This window comes from Chelonoidis abingdonii, chromosome 6 (genome assembly GCF_003597395.2).
Source record: "Chelonoidis abingdonii isolate Lonesome George chromosome 6, CheloAbing_2.0, whole genome shotgun sequence".
Lineage (NCBI taxonomy): Eukaryota > Metazoa > Chordata > Testudines > Testudinidae > Chelonoidis > Chelonoidis abingdonii.
In genome coordinates, this window is record NC_133774.1 from 55444677 (window position 1) to 55460753 (window position 16077).

The 16077-nt window shown below is 40.3% G+C and overlaps 1 protein-coding gene across 1 annotated transcript in view; it reads right to left on the reverse strand.

Moving 5' to 3' along the window:
- EDIL3 (EGF like repeats and discoidin domains 3) overlaps positions 1-16077 on the reverse strand; it is a 436701-nt gene that overhangs the window by 233407 nt on the left and 187217 nt on the right. Inside the window, exon 4 of the mRNA XM_075067055.1 lies at positions 7091-7219. Coding sequence (XP_074923156.1) covers positions 7091-7219 — 129 coding nt within the window. The remainder of the gene's footprint in view (positions 1-7090; positions 7220-16077) is intronic.

Below are 16077 nucleotides of genomic sequence, written 5' to 3' on the forward strand. Positions count from 1 at the left end.
GTCTCTCCAGGGAAGGTTTGGGGAGACCAGAGGAGGCCAAAACCCTGGAAATTTTGGATGGTGGCAGCGAGATAAGATCCAAGCTGGTAATTAAGCTTGGAGGTTCATGCTAAGCACCCAGATTTTGGATGCTAAGATCCAGATTTGGGACAGAGGCTTATTACACGCGGTCCGGGGTGGAAGTGACGAATGCATCACTTCCGGAACTGCCCGTTATGCCTACGTGCGTGTGATCACTCTGGGCCCTGTGATTTGGGGGGCCCTGTGGGCCAGTGTGATTGGCCAGCATGGTTGTATGCACCCAGAAGCCCTGTGGCCCATGGGTGCTCCAGGGTTGCAGCACTCACAGAAAACAAATGGTGGGTGCTTAGCATACAATAGCAACCCCCTTGTCAGTGCCTCCCCATCCCTCCCAGTGCTTCCCAGCCACCATGGATCAGCTGTTCCACACTGAGCAGGAGGCGCTGGGGGGGGACGGGGACAGCAAGACCAGGACATGCCCCCGGGGGATGGACCAGGGCAGAGGCAGGAAGAGGTGGGGTCGGAGTGGGGACTTGGGGGAACGGGTGGAGTGGGGGCAGGGCCTGGGGTGAAGCCGGGGGGAGCACACCCCAGCACATTAGAAAGTTGGCACCTATGGAGGTGGTAACCCAGACTTTGAACCCAGTCTGGTTTTATAGCAGTGCAGGGCATTTTTGTATTGTTGTAAGTATTTCCCCTTAAGACCCTAAGAATATAAACTATTCCCAGCCAAAACCCAAATCTGAACATCCCCAGGTTTCAGGGGAATACATAATTTTCACTTGACTCTTTCAGTGCGGGCCTCTCTCTTGTTTCAGTCTGTCTAGTGGCAGGCAGTAACTCATTCACTGCATTCATTTACATACAGAAGGGTAATCTTCCTAGCCAGAAGAGAGAAAAATACAATTTTAAAATAAAGTCTTGGATTCTTCAGAGCAAATCAAAAACCAGGGAAAGACCTCAAAATTGTGAAATAGATGGATTTTCTACAGCTGTGCCTCTGAATAACTCAGTTTCTCCTTTGAATAAGATTAAAAGGTATAGACAGTGTTATAGTATATGATTACAGGGTAATGGTGTTCTACTGCAAATACTAAAGCAAAGCTGAAGCATTAGACATAATAAATATCAAGACATTTGTTTTCAAAGCAGCTGCTATTTGCCCTGTATTATTCTCTCTCATTCAAATGATTAATTAATGATGTTGATAATGTAAATGTTTTATGATGAATGTTAACTCAGTAGTGCAGATCACTATCCCTCTGTTTTAAAAGGTGCATTCAGATAGGCTGACAGAACTTTGTAATTCGCAGTCATAAAAGTGAAGTATAATAAACTCTAATTATGCTTGCTTCTGATGAATGGTAAATATTTATATTTACATAACAAGTTTCAACCATAAAGATGCCAAGACAGTAGAGAAATTAACTTTGTTCTCAACTGAATTATGACATGCAGTGTATGCCCACTACAGCTATGCTGAGTCAGAGCCTGACTCAATACGGACTCAGAGTCTAATTTTGCTGCTGTTGCTCACCAGGTTGACTTCATGTGACTAACTTTTCACCAGTGTGAGTAAGGCATCTGAAATCGAGACCTTCATATATGTAGAAAAACACTATACAAGTGAGGGTTACAGAGAGGGAGGCTGCCATGTACTAATATATCAGGAATATTTAATAGTTCCTTACTCCTTGAACATTTCAGTGAAGATATCAGAACTATATCTGAGAGATCTGGGTTTTCCATCCAAATCCATCCCTGATTTTCATTATAATCCTTGACTGTCTGGCATTGATGTTATTTAGAATATCTTCCTCCCCAGTTTTGCCAGTGGAGTATCAGAAACTTTTGAGACAAGTGTTGACACTTAATATGTAATATTGCAATCAAACATGGTATATGAAATCAGTAAAATTAATACTGTTCTTTTATAATTTACATACCAATTATTTACATGAGCAAAAGGTCAGGGTGTCTCAGAAATATTGATTGGATTCTGGTTAACATGAATGACAGAATGTCAACTTCTGGAGTGTATCTTGATTGCAAAATCAATCATCTAGTGTAATTGATTTAGCAGGATAATATTAAACATTAAAGAAATCTGAGATAAAACTAAGTGTGCGATCTTTTAGAAATTTTATGTATCTTGGAATGAGGTCATTTTAATTTAACTTCTTATGCTGGACTGATTTTGACTGATTTTTAATCTGAATTGTAATGAATTTGCAATTGAATTCCTACATAGGAAAGTAGGAGATTAGAGTCCTAATTATTCATAAGTTCATAAAACTTAGTATTGCAAAGAATTTTGGCGAAAAGAGATATCAGCGCTTGAAGTGTTTGGGAAACTCCATTTGAGATGACAAAATTCGTGCATATAATTTTCTATTAATAAGATGACAGAATTTATATGAGCTTGTGTTGTCCAGGAAAGGGCTGGACAGTATCAGATGAACATTTCTGGGGGAAAGTCTAGGACTGGGAATTTGCTGGTGTTCCACAACGTAATTCAAGAGTGGCTGGCCATAGCACTCAGACTGTATAGCTGGAAGTAATTTACATGCAGGAGTGGTTGCTCTCATAGCAAAGCAGTGTAAAAGGTATCCTAGGCTGGAGAATTGAGGGGGCACAGCTGTTCAACAGTCCAGATCAGACCCTGGGTAAAATGTCACAATTATACATAGGTAGAACTGAGATTTCCCACCCCACCCCTGAACAAACAGTAAATTGACCAAATAACGCGCTTTTTGGAACATGAAAACTATTCATGAATTCTGATAGAATTTGGCGAACTCCCCCTCCCCGCGCCATGGCCATTTTGAAATTAAATGTTACAACTTTTCATTTCAAAACTGAGATTTTGTTTTCCTTTATATCGAAGCAGCTTTTAGGAAGAAACAAAGGAAAATGTTGTTCTGTGAAAGAATAGTGGTTGCTGTTCTATTAGTGTAGACAGAACATTATAAAACAGATTTTCCATTATTTACCATGAGAACAACTTAAGCTAACATCACTTATTAACATGTCTGTTGCTCGATGAAAGCATTCTATATTTAAGAGTCCACATATAATACAAGAGTTGCTATCTTAAGTACACTTTGATGTCTAATTTTATTAGACAAATATTTAGTGTGTAATCCTGAATAAACAGTCAGAGCCTAAAATGCAGCATTAAGCCAAGTAAGAATCACCCACTACTGTTTTTTAGTAGGTTTCTCTCCACAGTCTTGCTGGTGCTATTTGACTAAATCCTGAGGTCCATATTTCAGTTTGTTGGTATTTTCTCTAAGACCTCTTTCTACGTGACTTCCTACAAATTTAGTTCAACTCCAGATTATGTTACTCAAGTATCTTTTTTTGGCATATAGCAAAGGTATGCTGAGTTGGTAAGACTCAAACACAGGGGGTGGATGCAGGGTACATCACAGACCCAAAGTTACACAGAAAACCTCTTCCTTTACACACATTTACACATGTTGCATTACATTACATTACATGCTTTGGAATTGGTTTGGTTACTTTGTAGGAATCAATCCCTGTACAACATGCTCCCTCTACATATTGTCCATGCAGAACCTACTCTTTTCCACATTTCAGGTTCCAGGCTTATTTTATCCACTGTTATTATAAATTCCCTTTCCCACTAGTGTGGTCTAGATCAGTGTGCTGGTTAACATTCCTGACCATTAATTTATTTTAAAGTTTGTGTAATAGAGCGCATATTACAGATAGTTAAGGCTTTTGGCTGCAGGGTTAAAATACTAATCCCCTCTCCTTTCTTCATGGCTTGCTTGAATGTATTAGTTAAAGAGTTAATTTTGAGGTTTAGTTTTGAATGCTGGCAGAATTTTATAAAGAGACCCAACTCTTGTGCCACTCAGTATGGTTGCCAATCTATTTTTTGTTTGTTTGCTTGTTTTAGGGTTTTTGTGGCACAGAAGTTAGGGTCTCCCTCTAAAACTCTGCATAATACGCCTCCGACACCCATGCATAGCTTGGTAGATTAATTCTCGCTTTTATGACCATAAACATGGTGGTGTGGGGTTTCGCCATGAGACCATGTGAACACTTATTGTCTGCCTTAGCAGCACACTGACATCTCTGCCCTCTTAAATGGATAGGGAGAGTGACATGAATAGCTTTGTAGATTCTGTACAGATATACTACTCCCCTAAAGCACAAGATTGCCCCCAACATTGGAAACTATCACCACTGCATGGATGCAAATTTACAAAACAAAAGGAAAAGAAACTATTTTTTTTGCTTCTTTCTTTACATATTTTTATGTGCCTTGAGCTAACTTCCATTAACCCAGCTTTGTCTTTATTTCCTAGGTCTAACAAGTATACAAAGAGGCCAAGTCTGTCCAATACCAAGTATGAACTGTACCACCTCACCTTCAGGAAAATGCGGTAAGGAGCCTGACCTTGAATCATGATTTCAGTTCCACTTGATGCTCTGTCAGGTCTTCTTTGGCATTGAACTATGCCTTGGTCTTCTGTACTTCCACCTTATTTTTCCCATCACACTTCTTTGCACTTGCAAAATTTGCCTTTGCAATTTCTGTGCTCAGGCCTCTGATAGGGCTACAGTAGCCAGACGGGCTGCAACTGGGTTAACTATATTCTTCCACAATCTCATTGGTCTTTTTATTAAGGCCTTGCAAGGGGAAAAGCCTTGGATCTGTATTCCCTAGCTCTTAATAGCTGCCTGTTACATTCATCCCTTTTCTTAATTTGGATTTGATGGTCCTATTAGTTTGCTCAACTTGTCATGCTGCCACTGGATGATAGGGAATGTGAAACTTCTGATCAGTGTCTAGCAGGATGTCATTTCTTTAATGACTGACACCACAAATCTACTACCACTGTCTGAGTCCATTACATTAGGAACTCCACATCTGCAGACAGATTATACATCAATTGTTCTGCTGTAGTTAGGGCAGTCATATTTTTCATAGTGAAAGCTTCCACCCAATGTGAAAAAGCATCCACAATTACCAGCACATATTTGTTACCTCTTGGTGCTAATGGCAACTCCCCAGTACAGTGAATTTGAATTCATTCCTGTGGACTCCTGGGTACCTGTCTCATAAAAGCCCTTCCATGTTGTCAGATGGATTATGTCTAGACACAAACCATACAAGAATTAAGATGTTCCTTCAGGTCCTTTTCCCTTTAGGGCCACCACTCCATTTTTGCCAACCTGTCTTTGGCTTCTGCCTGTTTAGGGAGACCACCCACACTGGGCCCATGCACCTATAGCAGCAGATGTTTTCTCATATTCCATGGTACAATCCATACCGAACCATCTTCTGTTTTTGCACATAAGAGTCCTTGCTCTATTACTAGGTCTTCACCTTTTCCTTTCACTTCCTGGCTGCAGACTTGCTCCCAAAGCAGTCCTAATTCCAAATCCTGATTTTGAATGCTTTGCAGCTGCCTTGCTTTAGCTCGTTGCAATTGCCTCGAGTGAGAACTACTACCATGTGGCTTTCAAAGAGGTCTCCCACAGCCAGGGGGGTCCAGTTACTGCTGCATCTTGGCTGCTAAGTCGGTTGCCTGATAACCTTTTACCAGGGACCCTCTTTTCCTGTGCAGCTGAATTTTAACCATGTCCACTCTGTCAAACTATTTGAGAATATTGTCCAACATTTGCACATGGTACTGAATTTAATCTCTCCTCTGTCAGTAGCCTGATACTTGTTCTGAGCCCATCAGGCTAGCATTAACACAGCTCTGTCAAGCCAGGCCCACAGAGTTAACCTTCTCACCGTTTAGCCATTGCCTTGCAATTGCATCAAGACATGGAATCTTCAGAAGAACCACACTGTGTCTTAATCCACAAAGCAAAACACAAAATTTGGAGTATAGCTTCTTCTTACACAAATAATTCCACTAATGCCGAATGAGTTAAATGAATCCCTGAACTTCTATTTAACTTTCCTACTGTTCTAGATCATGGAGTCTCATTTATTGGATGAGACAATGACAGCAGAGTTCATGGTCTAGTTACTCTTTTGATGATAAATATTCATGACTCCTATTGATCAGCCTTTTGCTGATGAACTACTACTGACATATTAATTGGAGACCTCTGAGGCGTACATTTGCTGCATAATTAAAGTAAAAGCTGTTCTTTTGCTAAAATCTGCATATTGGTTAAGTGTAATAGGGTGGGACTCCTTTCATACAGTTTTTAATAAACTCCAGAGACATTACCAACAGTTTAGGAACTATCTCTTTCTACAGTGTGAGGTTTACTATTAATGATTCATGTAGAGTAGGACTTGATTATCAATACAAGTCTTCTAGCCTGTAACTATACATGCTTAAAAGGTAACCAATATCAATATGACGATCATAACATCATGTGAAATTTAAGTTAGAAGTGTGCGGACTGTTTTCCAGTAAATTATATGAAATGGAAAGTGGACCAAATGTTGGACATAAAAACATTGAATTTAGAAGTCCATCCCTTTTTAAATCTGAAGCTTTCAACCCTCAGGAAAATCCTTCTGTTGAATTAAACAGCATGATTTAGAATAGTCCTCTTTGGCTCCTATCAAAGTGGGATGAAGAAGATCTAGAAAATTAACTAAAATACACATCTCCTTTTAACTAGCCTTTATATTTTCAGCTGTCAAATTAATCAGCATCAGCATCACGACAAAACCCAAAGCCTTTTCTCCATTGAGATCAAGATGTCTCTGTACTACTAGAGACATCAGGCCAATGTCTGCTCTCCGTTACACTCACAGGAAAGGAGAACAGAATTTGGTTAGCCTTTCTTTAGGACTAGATTTTTAGCATATACTCAACCAATTTAATTTTTGTTTCATTTCCTGTCAATGGCTCAGCACCAACAATCATGAGAAAAAGTAATTCTAAATTGGTAGTGTTCTCTATATTCAACAGCACTAACCTGGTCATAGCATAAATACCTACTAATCAGATGTCCCAGGAAATGAGAACAGGTGTCAGTATTAATACTGCAGACATAGAAAGATATTTTAAAGGCTCTTGTCCATAAATATAATAAAAGTTACAGGACTGAAACTTACTGTGCTGGCAGTGAATTCCATTAAATCCCATTGGACATTTACAGATGTATCCTATGAATGTATCCCCTCGATACGCTTCACTAATTTCACAGGTACCACCATTATGACAGGGATTAGGAAGGCAAGGTCCTGAAAGATAAAAATAATGTAGTAATTTAAGTGTTTTCATTTAAACCCCCACATTATATATTCCACTAACCCACTAAAATCTACCCTTCACTTCATTCAGATTACTTACCATCGTAGATTTTATTAACATAAAGAATTATGAAGCATGTCACTCTTCATAAATCACAGCTTTATTTTTTTAGTACAAGAGAAGAACATGGGATTAATGCCTGATCTTGCTCCCATTGAAAAGAATGGGAGTTTTACCACTTATGTAAATGAGGTAATGTATATTCATCAAGTGACTCAATGACAGTTACTCATTTGCATACAAATCCTAGACCTACTAGGCTTACCAGGTATGCAAGGACTTTCACCTCAAGTATGCCTGCACAGCCTCTACATGGAGCTTTAGTGACACAAAGGATATCGTGTACTGAGTGAGTTTCACTCTGAGAACATGTGACGGTATACACCAGTCATTAGGTTATCTGAATCAATTTCCTCTTCCATGATAAGCAACTTCTTAACTTATCTGCTTCAAATCACTTCTAAGAGTTCCTTTCATAAATGAAATCACTTCTTTCTACTACACACATGCTGTGATAGCTAAAATAAAATTTCTGCATACAACCGTGAGATCTAATTGTTTGTCTGTCTCTCATTCACAGTGAATGTTTTGGTAGAGTTTCTAAGTACAGTACATGTTATTTTTATATAGACTGTGGATGCCTTGAAATAACTAGACTATGTTAAATCTAGGTCAGTTGTTCATTCTTTTCTTTTTAACTGTTTTGTGTTGAAAGCATTTACTATTCAAAATGTTTTTAATATCTCAGCTATACTGACCAATACAATTCCTATAAGAATAAATGTTTGCATTTGATAAAGATTATTTCAGTTTTACCTCACAAAGAATTGGCAGTCAGTGATCTGAACATTTAAAAATCAGCAGTATGCCTTAAAAAAATCTCAAGTGAGCACTACAAAACTATTTTATTTACACTCTTTACCATCCCCAACTCCTCTCCGCATACACACAGAAGCTAATCTCAGTTGTTGAAATGCAGTGGTACAAGCCTCGTAATTATTCAGCCACTTAAAATCTTATTTTGTGGTAAAAAGAGAAAATATTTTCCATTCTACAATGTAGGCTTGGTCTACACTACACAGCTGGGTCAATGTAAGCTGCCTTACATCGACCTAATACTGAATGTATCTACACTACCAGGTCCTTTCCACCAACATAACTAATCTGACACATCAACTTAAGTCCACAAGAGTCAAAGTGGATGCTGATGGGTTGGGTGGGGAGCTGGCTGGCTAAACCCAGAACCAGAAGACCTTCTCCTCTGGAATTCATGGCCCTTCCAGGAGTTGTCCTGCTGTCTTATAGGAAGGGAAGACTGTCCAAAAAAACACTGTGGCCAGTATTGCTACTGTTTCTTCTGAGCGCCGTAGTGGTGTCTCTTCATGGCCAGAATATATATTCCCAAAGAATTCTGAATCCAAGTGGCTCTCCTCATAGTCACAGTCAATGCCATAATTTTGGCTGAGGCACCTGCCAAGTCCAACTCTGACTGCAAGATGGCCTTGACCACCACAAGACCTTCCACAATGAATGCCATAAACTCATGAGTTCTGGCAACTTGTTCATAAACTTAGACATGGCCACCCAATTGACAAAGTCATATTTAGAGCTCAATGCCTGCTGCTTCATGATGCACATTTGCAGGAAAGAGGAGGTATGAATCTTCCCCCCATTAAGGTTTTTAAGGTCAGGCTTGACAAAGCCCTGGCTAGGATGATTTAGTTGGGAATTGCTCCTGCTTTGAGCGGGGATTGGACTAGATGACCTCCTGAGGTCCCTTCCAACCCTGATATTCTATGATTTCTATTATTTCTATGATTCTATGATTTCTATGATTAAATCTATCCTTTTGGATTCTTTGTCCTTAGGAGTAGAATTATACCTTCCTTGCCATGCTCTGCCATTTGCTGAAGTTACCACTAGAGAGATATGGGCCAGGTGGGAGTAAAAACCCTCAAAACTGCACAGAAATGATGTCTCACCTCTCTGAATGCTTTGCCATGGGAGACAATGAAGCTGGAGATGATCAGAGGGATTTTGCAGGTTCCAAAAAAGCCTCATTTATCAGATGGTCTACTGTCCCTGAAGCTGGTGATTGGAGAACATCCAGCAGTTTATGCATATTCTTCTGTTGGAATTCTTTCTGGATAGCTAAGGTACAAGTCATATGCCTCAGGGCATCCTGATATGTCATAAAGTCCTCAGGCACTGAGGGAGAGGAAGTCTGCTGTGCCAACAATGGGTCCTGTTTTTGAACCACAGGATCTAGCTGGAGTAACCCTGGAGATCCAAAGAGATTTGACTAACCAGTCACTTGCCACCGAGATGGGTTGGGAGTAAGGGCCCCATCAGTATTGGTGATCTTTGGAGCAGATCGAGGAATGGAACTTCAGGGACTGAGGAGTGTCACAAAAATTCCAAAGAGGCAGCTATGTATATGGATGAGTCATTGGTGGCCAGCAGGCACTGGGTCAAGAGCCCCTGTCCCAACTGCAATGTTGATCTCAGTATTAATAGGTGATCTGAGGATGATCTCTGGAGCCTATCCGATGAGGAGTGGGAGGACAATTTTGACCTGGATCTTGAGGTGTACCAGAGGTTCTCAGATGATAACAGGGGAGCCAGCCCCAATGGGGCAAACAAATGATCAGACTTGTCTGAAGCCCAATGTGGGGGCAGCATTGGTGCCAAGAAGGAATGGGGGATTGGCCATCCCATGTGCCAGAGTACGGTGCTGATCAGCTCTCCTCTTAGAAATAGAAGAGAAATTCCCCCTAAGTCTTGGAATGATCCCAATTTATTTTATGGGCCCTCTTCCTCTTGGGGGAAATGTCAGACCCCCAACCAACATTACTTGAAGCATCATTATGTGCCGATTGGATGACGGCCTCAGTGCTGAAGTTGCTGCTTCAGCCAGAAGTCTTTTGCCACCTGAGTCCTCTTTGTGAATGACTTGCAAATGGAACACAACGTACAACAAGTACCTGTGTGGGTATCAATGTTGGTGACGCACCCCTGTCCCTCTGATGGACAATGCAGTACCCTAGTGAGGGCATCACACAAGGCAGCCAACTACTCTAACTCGTACTATGCTAACACTAACATTAACCTAATTAATATAGACACAAGAAAAAAATTCTCAGAAACTGACACTGAAAGCTCCAATTCTAGCCATGGGTGGTGAGAAGGAACTGTGGGTCTGGGGGCACTGCCATCCTCATATGGCAAGGGGAGGGGCTATGGCCACAGGGCATGAACACCACCCCTGCGGGGACTTAGGCAAAGTTCTCCAGCTCCAGTGTGCTGGAATACACAGCTGCATTTACTTGAGGAAAAATATAAAAGTCAGATCTGAATTTTGAGACTTCGGCCCACCCCTCAGTGGTTTAAATGTTCATTTATTCAGCAACATAATAAACATATTGATAGCGTGTCAGTCTCTCTAACTAGTTTCAGTCTCTCATAGCATTCTTCCAGGAAAATAGATTATTAATATAATAACTATTCTGATTGTTTTTGTAGTTGTGGATTGGGCATTCTAGTATTTTTATTCTAACTACATATTGCTTAGAAAGTACTGTAAGGTAACCTACAACTGTGGACAGTCACACTGTTAACTAGAGTTCTGCCGTGGCACTGGGATCCCATGAGTCCCGCGGGAGTGGGATAAAATTCAACAAACAATGTGGGAGCAGGTGGGAGTAGGTACTGTGAAGCGGGATAGGATTTAAAAAATAGTCCCGCACAGTGTTCTACTGTTAACCATCTCGGAAGAGAAAGCAAGTAGGCCTGTTTGGACAGTTGCGACAGCTTGTCTAGTTAGAATGGAGTGAGGTGCAGGCAATGGCTGGGGAATGGGATGCCTGAGAATGGGTGCTTTTGCTAGGCCACTGAGGGTAAATACAGATGCAGTTGCCCTAAACTGTGACATTGTTTCGGTATGGCTTCACTAGCAAGGTTAAAGTACTTTAACATGGCCATGTAGTCACAGCACCAGCGCTGGGAAAGAGTTCTCCCAGTGCTGTAAAAAAACCAGCCCCCGAGGGGAGTAGCTCCCAGGGCTGGTGCACTGCCTACACTGCCACTTTACAATGCTGAAACTTGCAGCACTCAGGAGGGTGTTTTTTCACACCCTTAAGTGACAAAGTTTCAGCGCTGTGAAGTGGCAGTGTAGACAAGCCTTTAGTAACTAGTAATATGTTTTGTTTGTTTCTGTTTCTTTTAAAGAAATTGGTATTTCAGAAATGTATTCGAAAGCAATGCCAATATTTTAATTAAAGGAGTTTCACTGAAAACCAGAGAACACTAATCAGCTAATTTGCACTTGTTAAACATTTTGTTTACTAAAAGAAATGAACTACAAATGCTAGTTAGCTTGATTTATGTTCTAAAAGAAGGAATGACTGAGATTAAATTAGGCACTAACTTTACAGTTCTATGTCTTTTCAGTATCTCTAAAGCAATAACCCCTTGAGTCCCTGATGCAGCAAGGTAATTAAGAATGTGCGTAACTTAAGCACGGGAGTAGTCTCATGGACTTCAGTAAGACTACTCACATGACTGAAGTATCTTTCTGCATCAAGGTCCTATTCTTTGCAACCCATCTTCATTTTCTCCCCAGTCCTGCAAAGACATATGTGCCTGGTGGTTTGACTGCGCACCTCTCTTTGGAGGATCAGGGGATTACATGTCTTTAGATATATGCATCCCACAGGTGACATCATATTGTCAGCGGAATGAAAAATCCAATTTTCACTCAGATTGATATTCTGTGTTATTTTCATCTTCTATACAGACAACAAAGTTTGTAACCACCCTTCTTTACAACTAAATCTTGTAAAATTACTTTTAAAAAACACAGTGGGCTTCAGGGATTTGTTTTTTAATCAATAGTGCTGTAATGCGTTTGTAGGTAATCTTTAAGTAGCTTCTTACACAAAGAGAACAACATTTGATCAATATTAATGAGTAGTTGAATTCAAACAGTATGCTTTCCAGGCATTTTTATCCATGCTCATATAAAGTAATCTCAACTAGATTAATTGCACAGTAAAAGTAATAAATCTATTCAGTTTGCTGTTCTTTTGAGTCTTCCTCTGTATAATTCCATTGGCAATAGCCAACAGTAATAAGTGGAATTAATCTTCAAAAGTTAAGAACATTGATATTCAATTGGAATCCCATGCTACATTAGAAAGATACTAAAAGTTAATTTAAAAGATGGCAGCTGTTGAATTTTTTAGAAGCTGTGGCTGAAATATCGGAGGTTTTTATACAATGGAATTTAAAAACATGTTCTCAGTGGAACAGCAAAGGGACTTAAGGCAGAAACATGTTACTTCTTTGCCTCTTTGACAAGAACAGTCAATTCAATCTCCATAAAAATGTACACACTTGGGATAACCAACCTTGTGCTGGTGACTGGACATTTGAAAAATGAGACAAGTTGTTTGTATTTAAAATACCAAAGCACTGAAATGGGAAAATGATTTCCTGCCATTCCAAGTAAAATGTAGTTTGACAATGATAATAAATTCTAAAAATGGATGAATCAGTTTGGAATGATCCGAAAGTTTAGTTTTGATTTGAGGTATGAGCAAACGAATGTTTGAAATAAGAAAGAAATGGATTTTTTTTTACTTCCTGTTTCTTCCAAGATTTTTAGCCTTACTTTTCTGTCTTTTGTGCAGCCTGCCATTTCTGGGAAGAAGATTGTCGAATCAATGTTTATAAAGCACACTGGAAGATGAAAAACACTATATAAACCAGGGAGTGGTGATGAGATGGGTTATGAAAAAATCCACCACCACTACTTCAGTGTATTCAAATACGGGGCTGACATAATTAGGCAGCAGGCTTTGGACACAAAAGATGGGAGGTGCGGGGGCCTGCAAGGGACCAAGAAGTGGAAGTGGAAGTGTCTAGATATTTTGTGGGGAACAGTGGCAAGACCTCAGCTCCATATATACCAGTAGAGCTGAGCTGTGGGAAATGCTGGCTACGCGTATGAAGCAAAGCATCCCAGCACCCTCCTCCCAGTGCCCAGGAAGCACTGATTATACCTCAGAAAGTAAAACTCCAAGACATTGTTGCTCAGGCAGTGAACCCTCTTCCCAGTCCTCAGCCCAGCTCAGTTTTATGCGAGGCATAACTAAGCTCATTCTGAGCAAAGAGGAAGTATTATTAAAATGTATACCAAAGGCAATCATTGAGTTAAAGTGGCAAGCAGCAGAGCTGTTTACAAACAGCACACCAGGAGGCAAGGTAAGAAACAGAGTGAGAAAACAGCTGACAGCAGCCATTTTGTAGCTGTTTAAAGGGCTAGAAAGCACGGCGGGGGTGGGGGAGGGGACATAAAACCAAAAAACCAGACCCCTCTTGTCATAAACAGATAGCTAAGAGTTAATGTTTCTTTTACCTGTAAAGGGTTAACAAAGGGAACCAAACACCTGACCAGAGGACCAATCAGGAAACCGGATTTTTCAAACCTCATGGGGGGGGGGGGGGGAGGGAATTTTTGGGTCTGTGTCTTTGGTCTGGCTCTCAGCTATGAGAGGGGATCTTTTCTATCTGTAAGCTTCTAATCTTCATTTTCAAAGTTGTAAGTACAAAGGTAGAAAACAATAGGCTGTTATGGGGTTTTTTTGTATTTATATGGTTGTAGTTGCTGGAATGTTTAAATTGTATCTCTTTTAGAATAAGGCTGTTTATTCTATTTTTCTTTTAAGTAATAGCCCTCTGTATTGTCAACTTGATGTAGAGATCATGTTCATGTGTTTTTTCTTTCTTTTTTATATAAAGCTTTCTTTTTAAGACTTGTTTGAGTTTTTCTCTCTGGGTAGGCTAAGGAACGAAGGGGAGGGAAATCTCTTTGTGTTAGATCTACGGAGGGTAAAGCTCTGCAGCACCAGGGAATTGGTGGGAGGGGGAAGAGAGATAGAATCATTTCTGTTTCCTTGTATTTGGTTTGTCTCTTGTGGAAGAGAAAAGACATGCTTCTTGGTATTGTGATGTAAAGAGGTTGCATCAGTAACTCTCAGGTTAGCCCAGAGAGAAAATTCTGGGGGGAAAGCAGAGGGGGAAGGGAAGTGGGTTATTTCCCTTTGTGGTAAGACTCAGGGCTTCTGAGTCTTGGGGTTCCCCAGGGAAGGGTTTGGGGAGACCAGAGGGAGCCAAAACCCTGGAATTTTTGGCTGGTGGCAGCGAGATCAAATCTAAGCTGGTAATTAAGCTTAGAGGGGTTCATGTAGGCACCCAGATTTCTGGACGCTAAGGTCCAGATTTGGGAAGGCTTATGATACCTCTACACTCCCTTAAGCAAGGAGGATCTTTTGGAGGTGGAGATCTCTCTTATAGTCTTCACAACTGTAAATACTGTGAGTTTAGGATTCTCTCTCTCTCTCTCTGTAAGGTGTCGGGGGCAAATGATGCCCACTATTCACTACCAGTATACAAGTGCTGTCTGGAAGAACAATACATAGCTGGAAGCTAAGCCTCTCCATGTTCACTAAAACATATTTCAATGTGAGTTAGTCAAAGCTTAAAAAAAGGTTACCACTCACCCTTCTCTAGGCAGAAGAAGCTGCCGGCAATGTGGGAGAATCTTTTTTTAAGGTCAAGGGGTCTTTAATCATCTCACTAGACACCATTTAGAACTTTTAAAAAATTCTTCAGCATTGTACTTGATCCAAACCAGTAAACAAAGAGTCAAACCAAGCATCCCACAAAAAGATAGCCATCTGAAAATGTGGTAGGATATACATTTACAAATATCGCCATTTGTTTACAAATACTACAGTTAAATCAGCATCTCATCCATCAGTCACATCATCCTCAAAGTCTGATTCTTCACACTCAGAAAAGTGTAGTGTCATCTCTCTGTTGTGCTAAAAAGATAGGAAATCAAAAATAAAATACCTATCTGTCACTGAGCAAGAGGGGTGAACAAATATAAAAACAGGAATCTAGGCTCCAATAGAATAACAGACAGAGAAAACAGGGCCTGTTAAAGAAACAGCAGCACACCTGGTATTAGTTTTCTCACTAATACACCTGCTAGCAGAACAGACCCTTCTACAAGCTTCCAGAAATCATACAATATTAGTGAAAGTATTCAACTAGAAATTCATGGTGATACGGATAAAGGCCAGCAATGATACGAACTCTTTGGACTGTGAGGAACATCACTGAAGCAGGAATAGTGATATCGTTACATTGATGATATGGTAAAACTCCAAAAGCCATTGAAGCACGCGCACACAGACAGACACTCAACTAGTAAAAGACAAAAGTTCTTTATGCTTCCTTTCAAAAAAACTACAATTCCCTCTGTTTCTTTTAGAACACCAGTCCCTTATTTAATCCCTCTTATCTCCATAGGAACACCACTAGCATCTTTCATTTCCTCTGGTATATTTCAATCATCAGTGATCTCTCACCGTATTTAAATATTGTTGGAGGTCAGTTTTTTCAAAGTCCTGATGATCCACATCTTGCTGTCTGTGTTCATTGCCAAATACAAAGTCTTCAAAGTAAATCACATAGAGAGAACTCTTAAATCTTTAAATTGATATGTACACAAGTAGCCAATTGCATATGAGACCAACATCTTTAACCCTAAAAGGAGGAAGAGAATCGTTATCCTTGCTTCTAGACTTGGTACCAATGCTCCACTATTAATACCACAGGAATTGCCAGATTGGATCAGGCCTGAGGTCCATCTAGTCCAGTATCCTGTGTCCAAAAGTGACCAGCACCAGACTCTTGAGAGGAAAGTGTAAGAACTCCA